The sequence below is a fragment of the Capricornis sumatraensis genome, chromosome 15 (assembly GCF_032405125.1).
Source record: "Capricornis sumatraensis isolate serow.1 chromosome 15, serow.2, whole genome shotgun sequence".
Classification (NCBI taxonomy): Eukaryota; Metazoa; Chordata; class Mammalia; order Artiodactyla; family Bovidae; genus Capricornis; species Capricornis sumatraensis.
The window spans coordinates 15,884,037-15,891,897 of record NC_091083.1 but is presented as its reverse complement, the minus strand read 5'-3'; the positions used below and the strand labels follow the sequence as shown (position 1 = coordinate 15,891,897).

Below are 7,861 nucleotides of genomic sequence, written 5' to 3'. Positions count from 1 at the left end.
CAGAGTAGATTTAAAGGGAGATTATAAGCAAAGGAAAGTACAGAATGACAATAGATCAGACTTGGACCAGCCTCCATAATCACATGAGCCAATTCCTAATAACAGAGCTCTTCAAGTTGAGCCTTGAGCAACACGGGTATGAACTGCATGGATTTTTAAAAACCAAATATAGTACTTACATTTTCAACTTACAGATCTTTAAATGAACTAAGTGTGGGGAGAAGTTTGTGTCAGATTAGAGATCACACTACATGGAATCAAAAGAACTAGTGTTTGAGTCCTGGTTCATTCCAGACTGTTTCCATCTCCTGCCCTTGGGTAAGTCATCGGATGTCAATTCCTTTGTTTTTGAGACAGAGATAAAGGTTTGTAGGTTTTTGACTGGGATTTTGGCAGCCCCAAGCCCCACATTGTTCAAGGGCCAACTGTATATGTATGTGTGTGTATAGTGGTATATATATGTATATATGATACAGCCATCCCACCAGTTCTCTTTCTCAGCAGAACCCTGACTAATACAGTCTTCCCGGACTAAAAAGGATCTCTGAGGCCAGTACTAACGAGGGAATTTTGATTAAGCATGATGGACCATCATAGATATCTTAGCAAGGTTGGGTGACAGATATATATATATATATATATATATATATATATATATATATATATATAACTACAAAACAATTAAGGTGAGTGACTTCTTGTTCAAAATTCCCCAGATAACCTCATAATTGAACTTCCTGTGTAACTGACCACCTAAAAATATATTCAGTTGTAAAGCCGAGGACCTGACATTCAACCATCGTGACGTCCTCCCAGTAAATGCCGAACCCAGGACTCTGTCCAGATGGTGGCTTGACTCACCAAAGCAGCTTTCCTCTGCGCCTCAATTAACACAACTTCACATCTGCAAACAACAACATCCTAAAACTTCTTGGCAAAGTTATTTATTTTCTTCAGCTGTGTTAATAGGTTTTATCAACCACCTTGGTGTCTGGTTAGGTTTTGATTATTCAGACTCAAGAATGACTACAAAGGTGGCAGGGGAAAAAAAAACTTTATTTTTTTACCGAGAATTTCCCCAGCTATAAACTTTTTAAGGCCTTCTGAGGAAGCTATAGAGTTGAGGCACAAAGTAATCCTTGTAATCCCCGTCGATGAAGCCTTTCCCACTGTTGTGCACAAACCAACAGGGAACATCCGTTCCAAACACTCTGTCTGTCCGGTAATCCTTTTGCAGGCCCCTACAAGAGAGCGTGAGCATGGTTAGGAAACAGACCAGGGTGGGGCCAGCCTGCGTGTCCAGAAAAGAGACACGCTCTCCCTCTCTGTTTTCTGCCCCCTTCTAGCACCATCTCTGGGCTTCCCAGTTGGTTTGGTGGTAAAGAACCCACCTGCCAATGCAGGAGACACTGGAGACTCAAGTTCCATCCCTGGGTCGGGAAGATCCCAAGGAAATGGCAACCACTCCAATATCCATGCCTGGAAAATTCCATGGACAGAGGAGCCTGGCTGGCTACGTCTATGAGGTCGCAAAGAGTCGGACACACCTGAGTACACATGCAGCACTGTGTCTGATAACACCCCTCCCATCCCCATTCCCCAAGTCGTACAAAATAAGAGTCTGGGACTTGGTTTAGAAAGAGAATAAGCAGTGTGTCCTTAGAAATTCAAATAGCCTGTATAGAGATTGACCAATATAGTCCCAGGAAGGTAAGGAGTGCAAAGTCACTTTTTCCCCTTGTTTTTCACCTTCTACCTCTGCAGAGGGGAGGCCCAAGGATTCAGGGCCAGTCTTCTTTCTGGTCATGGGGCACACAAAGGGCAAGGAAGCAGTGAGAACTGGCTGGCGGCTGTGTTCTCAAGGTCAGTTACAGCTGGTATAGTCTCCAGAGTAGCTCAAAGCAAGGAAGAAGCTGCCAGATTTAGCAAATAACAACCCAGGATGTCAGGGACTTCCCTCGCGCCCTCATGCAGGGGGCGCAGTTTCCATCCCTGGTGAGGGAACTAAGAGCCCACCTGCCATGGGGCGTGGCCAAAAAAAAAGGGGTATAAATAAAAACAGGATGCCAGTTAAATTTGAACTTCAGATAAACGCAACTAATGTGTTTACCTCTTCTATTTTGCCCTGTGAGTCCAGTCCTCACAGAAGCCCCTTCTGATCCCGTCTTATGCATCTGAGACCTACCTGGTGACAACCAGCTTTTGACCCTTCACCTCCATGCTTGCTTCTGGCTTCTCAGGGTCCTTTCCTGGTCGCTCGTTGAAGACATGGATCTTTGGCTCATTCATGAACTGGCCTATGAGACAAGGTCTAGATGTTTATTTACATGCAACTCAAGGGGCGACAAAAGGGCAAGCTGGTCACGTGATCCGAGCTGAATTTGGGTCCCTCTCAGACTTTCTGGGATAGAAAGACGTGTTAAGAGGAAAAAGATTCAGATGGAAAGGGGTGGGTCCTTCCTGAGGGCAGACCCATGCCGCTCACCTTGCTGTCATTAGACAATGAGGCTGATCACCCAGACCCTAAGTAAATGTGAATGCCCTGAAGGTCAGCACCTGAGAGCACTGCTCAAACCGAAAAAACAAAGTTGGTTCGCGAAGCTATTTGTTGTTCAGTTGCTCAGTCGTGTCTCACTCTGCGACCCCGTGGACTGCAGCACGCCAGGCCTCCCTGTCCCTCACTATCTCCTGGAGTTTGCTGATGTCCATGGAACCGGTGATGCCATCCAACCATCTCCTCCTCTGACTCTCTCCTCCTCTTGCCTTCAGTCCTTCCCAGCATCAGGGTCTTTTCCAGTGAGTCAGCTCGCATCAGGTGGCCAAAGCAGCGATGCTACTATACGCTTAAATTTCCATAGTTCTTTGCAAAGTAGGGAAGGTTTACCTGGACGCCCTGTTCATTATCACAGACTTCCTAAGCCAGTTCACTTCTCTTTAGTGAGAAAAAAATCTTCAGCATAAAATTTAAAGTGTGTTCATCCGTTCTCTTTATCTGCCCAGTTGGTGATGAAAGCCCAGCCCTGGTAAAACCTTGTCTGGAGCAGCAAACAGTCCTGGCTATAGCATGACTGCATAGCGGTCGCCCTGCACTGCTTTGTTAGAGGAATCATGTGTTTCATTCTCTGTATCTTATGATGTTTGATATCTTAAACACTCCATCTACCCCTCCCTGGGAAAGCCAGCTATGAAAGATAACAAAGGACTCAGCCAGGAGCCCAGCTGGAATCTTCAAATGAACCGAGCCAGACCTCTTCTCTCTGGCCTGTGAGACCCAGAGGAATGATTCCTGGGCAAGGTACCATGCAAGGAAAGATATCCTGTAGCTTAACGCCTGCTACAATTACCAAGCCAACCAACCCCACACCACCTGCTCTCTCTTGTCTCTGCCACAGAGTAAAGGTCCTAGCCCAGACCTTGTTTCTGCTTCTGGTTCCTGACCCAAACCTGGCTTTCTCCCCATGGCCCTGCATGGCAAGATCCACTTCGTGTTTCTATGGAAACTGTGAACAGTGACAAACATATCTCAATGACACTGAACTCTTTCTGTGTCGCTCAGGCACCTTCATAAATTAAGACCCAGGTGCAGAGTGTGGGTCCTCCTGAAGCCTCCACTCCACACCTGTCACTTTTCCACATTCTACCCAAACGTTCTAACCTTGAGGCAAAGTTGCTTAAGACCTAGGATGGTCGGTCCCACACCAGCCAGACGGTCCAAGGACACTTTACCTATCAGCCCATGCACATTAGGAGAAAACTTGTTTGTAGGGGGGATGTAGATTCCCAAAAAGTCGACATTGATCGGGTGCTTCTTCCAAACACGATGAAGTAAAACAGAGAAGAACATCTCTTTATCCAGGGTGATAGTCACAGTTTTCTCTTTCTTCACAGAGACGAGCACCCTAGTGGGAAGGCAGAAAAGAATTAATGACACAACATTGTAAAACAATTATCCTCCAATCCCTGGTTCCATCCTGGGTCGGGATGATCCCCTGGAAAAGGAAATGGCCACCCACTCCAGTATTCTTGCCTGGGGAATTCCATAGACAGAGGACCCTGGTGGGCTACAGTCCATGCGGTCACAAAGAGTCAGACACAACTGAGCGACTTTCACTTCACTCAAAAATTTTAAAAAAGGAATGAATGTTTCTAGAACTGACTTGCTTTTTAAAAAAAAAAACACTAATTTAATATTTATTTGGCTGCACTGGGTCTTAAGTTACAGCTTGCAGGATCTGAGATCTCCACTGCAGTGTGTGGAATCTCTCAGTTGCAGCATTGCCTCTAGTTCCCAGACCAGGGGTCGAACTCACACCCCCTGCGTTGGGAGTGTGAAGTCCCTAGAACTGACTCATTTAGCAAATCATTCCTCTCCCACCCCTACCATGACTTCATTCTGTCAGTACAACCCCCCTCAACCCCACCACAGTTTTCTAAGAGCCTTAAAACATTTTCATCACAGAATGTTGCTGTATCTCCTAGCACTGGAATTCTGTCAGTGTATACGTTTCTGTATCAACAATGAACAGATACTCATGGGAAGATAGTACTCTAAGACAACGTCCCAGTGTTTCTGAGCATGCTCTGACACGGCTGACTGGCTTTCAGCTGATGGCTTCATTCACTTGTCCAACACGTCCTTATTGAGTCCTTACTGTGTGCCAGATGCTAGGCTAGTACTGAGACATACCATGACCAAAACACACAGACTCTGCTGCCAGGAGCAGGGGCAGGAAGGAACACAATTTTTTCTGAACCTCGACTTCCTCACATTTAAAATGATGATTTTGAGTTCTCTGTATCACGGACGTCTGGGTTTTTTGATGGGATCATGGGTCGAGGTCACATCTGGGTCCGGATGTAAAAGTACTTGCCTCTGACTAAGCACGTGGACCGTGTCAGACCAGGATAAGACAGATGTTCGGGAGCCCCCGCTCAGGGAGATGGTCTCCGTGCTGATTTCTACCTTCACATCTTCACGTTGGAAATAAAATCCCAGTTTCCCAAAGTAGGTGCTGAGTTTTTTATTCTTGGGCTTCTTGGCACCAATGAGCTGTCCATTGACCAAAATCCCTGCAGGAAAAGAAACAAGTGTTTTTCTGTCCCATGTGCTATTTTTTTGTTTTGTTTTTGGCACGTGGACACAATAACTCAAACTTATAAAACGTGACAACATGGGAACTTATTGTTTTATTTTGCTTCAGGATTTACACACCATTTTTTCCTTTGTAATTTTCATTTTATAATTTTTTATGGTTTGAATTATATCACAAGTTCTGCTAGTTTATACTCAGAGTATTATCTCTATAATAGTTCAAAAAATAATATAATTTCTTACTATCAGAGCTTGAAAAATATGCTGTGTTGTTCTCAGTCATGTCCAACTCTCTGCAACCCTATGGATTATAGCACTCCAGGATCCTCTGTCCATGGAATTTTCCAGGCAAGAATACTGGAGTGGGTTGCCATTTCCTCCTCCAGGGGATCTCCCTGACCCAGGGATCAAACCCAAGTCTCCTGCATTGGCAGGGGGGTTCTTTACCACTGCACCACCTAGGAAGTCCTATATCTAATATAAAACACTTTTATTAAGGTGGGAAAGAAAGAAATCCAGATAAAAACAATAGGGAAGAATGACTGTGACCTAGTAGTCGAATTCAAATATAGTATATTTTCATCTTACCTAATTCTGGATCAGAAACAAGGTTGAGGACTTTTCCAGGTTCTGAGTTGATATTGAAACAAATATTCTTTTGGCTTTTTGGCAGGTAGATGATGAAGTGTGGGTCATTTTCAACTGGAAAATATACAAAGAAAATGAAACTAAGCAAAATCATAGAAAAGAAGATTATTTTGGACAGTATTTTATTGCTGAACATCTCACAAGAACAAATGTGTATTGGGCTCCTATTATATGCCAGGTGCTCTCCCAGGCACCAGGGACCCAGGGTCCAAGCACTGTCATGGACCTGCCATCAAGTTTTAGGTTATGTACAGAGTGGATGCTCATTCTGTAGCCACGCCATATGTTTCTGGCTAGAGAGGAAAATGAATAAGAAAGACATAAGGGGGACTTTCCTGGTGATCCAGTGACTAAGACTCTGCCCTCCCAATGCAGGGGACCCGGTTTGTATCCTTGGTAAGGAAACTAGATTCCACATGCTGCAACTGAGACCCTGTACAGCCAAATAAATAATAAATAAAATATTTTAAAAAGAAAGACATAAGGAAGAAGAAACACAAGCACACACACATACACCATATATACACTATATATACACTATATATATACTACATACATATGCATAGGAGGAGGCAGCAGAGGATGAGATGGTTAGATAGCATCACAGACTCAACAGACATGAATTTGAGCAAACTCCAGGAGATAGTGAAGGACAGAGGAGCCTGGCAGGCTATAGTCCATGGGACCACAAAGAGTTGGACATGACTTAGCAACTGAAGAGCAACATATGTGTGTATAGAGTGAATGTTTATATAGCTAAAGTGCCTGTATTTTTAAATAGTTATACACAGTGCATACGGAGAAGGTAATGGCACCCCACTCCAGTACTCTTGCCTGGAAAATCCCATGGATGAAGGAGCCTGGTGGGCTCCAGTCCATGGGGTCGCTAAGAGTAGGACACGACTGAGCGACTTCACTTTCACTTTTCATTTTCATGCATTGGAGAAGGAAATGGTAACCCACCCCAGTGTTCTTGCCTGGAGAATCCCAGGGACGGGGGAGCCTGGTGGGCTGCCGTCTATGAGGTCACACAGAGTCGGACACGACTGAAGCGACTTAGCATCAGTAGCAGCAACACACAGTGCATAAAATAAAAAAGCCATATTACCTGTTGGCATACAAATTAGTGTCGATCAATTCCAAGAGCAATCAAGGATCAAGCTATTTCCAAGAAAGTAATCCTTTGTTACCAGACACCATTATTTTGGCTGATCTTTTTTGTTTGTTTGTTTAACCACTCAACAAATATTTAGTGAGAAAAAAAACAAATTATGTGCACAGCTTTGAATTAGGCAATGTTTGGTGTAGCTATAAAAGTCGTGGTCCCTACCTTCAAGAGAGGGACAATTTAATGGTGTGACAAAGATTCTCTCTGAATAAACTCAGGTTTCCCTGAACTCTTCAAGTTCAACCTCAAATTCTGGACCTCTGTGTTCATCTCTGCATTGTCCAGTTTTAGCAAAAATCCTACTAAGGAGGTTTAGCTAGAATCCTCCACCCTCCAAATCTGATCACCTTTGTATCTTAATCAGGTTCCTCCCCTCCTCTGTCCCCCAACTAGGTGAGGTCCGATCACTCGGCCTACCTTCAGCAAGAATCCTGTTGAAGTGAAGTGAAAGTTGCTCAGTCATGTCCGACTCTTTGCAACCCCATGGACTATACAGTCCATGGAATTCTCTAGGCCAGAATACTGGAGTGGGTAGCCTTTCCCTTCTCCAGGGTATCTTCCCAACCCAGGGATCGAACCCAGGTCTCCCGTATTGCAGGCAGATTCTTTACCAGCTGAGCCACAAGGGAAGCCCAAGAATACTGGAGTGGGTAGCCTATCCCTTCTCCAATGGATCTTCCCGACCCAGGAAATTGAACCGGCTTCTTCCACATTGCAGGCGGATTCTTTACCAACTGAGCTATCAGGGAAGCCCTGTTAGGTCAGTTTAACCAGACCTCCCCTTTCCCACTGACGCTTCCTCTTAGTAATCTTCCATCCTCTGACCCTAGCCTGTTTTTGTCTATAAATGCCCAGTTTCCCACAGTGTGTTCAGAGTTGAGTCAAATCTCCGTACCCCACTGCAATACCCCAGTGTAGTGGTACCTACATCCCCTTGAATAAAATCTTCCTTA

At 44.6% G+C, this 7,861-nt stretch overlaps 1 protein-coding gene across 1 annotated transcript in view; it reads right to left on the bottom strand.

The window, feature by feature from the left end:
* Positions 1–1,046: 1,046 nt before the first annotated feature.
* Positions 1,047–7,861, bottom strand: part of ITIH2 (inter-alpha-trypsin inhibitor heavy chain 2) — a 31,705-nt gene continuing 24,890 nt past the window's right edge. Inside the window, exons 17-21 of the mRNA XM_068987856.1 lie at positions 5,681–5,794; positions 4,872–5,070; positions 3,727–3,899; positions 2,186–2,297; positions 1,047–1,241 (exon numbers count right to left, since the gene is read on the bottom strand). Of these exons, the coding sequence (XP_068843957.1) occupies positions 1,094–1,241; positions 2,186–2,297; positions 3,727–3,899; positions 4,872–5,070; positions 5,681–5,794 (746 nt within the window). The 3' untranslated portion in view covers positions 1,047–1,093. The remainder of the gene's footprint in view (positions 1,242–2,185; positions 2,298–3,726; positions 3,900–4,871; positions 5,071–5,680; positions 5,795–7,861) is intronic.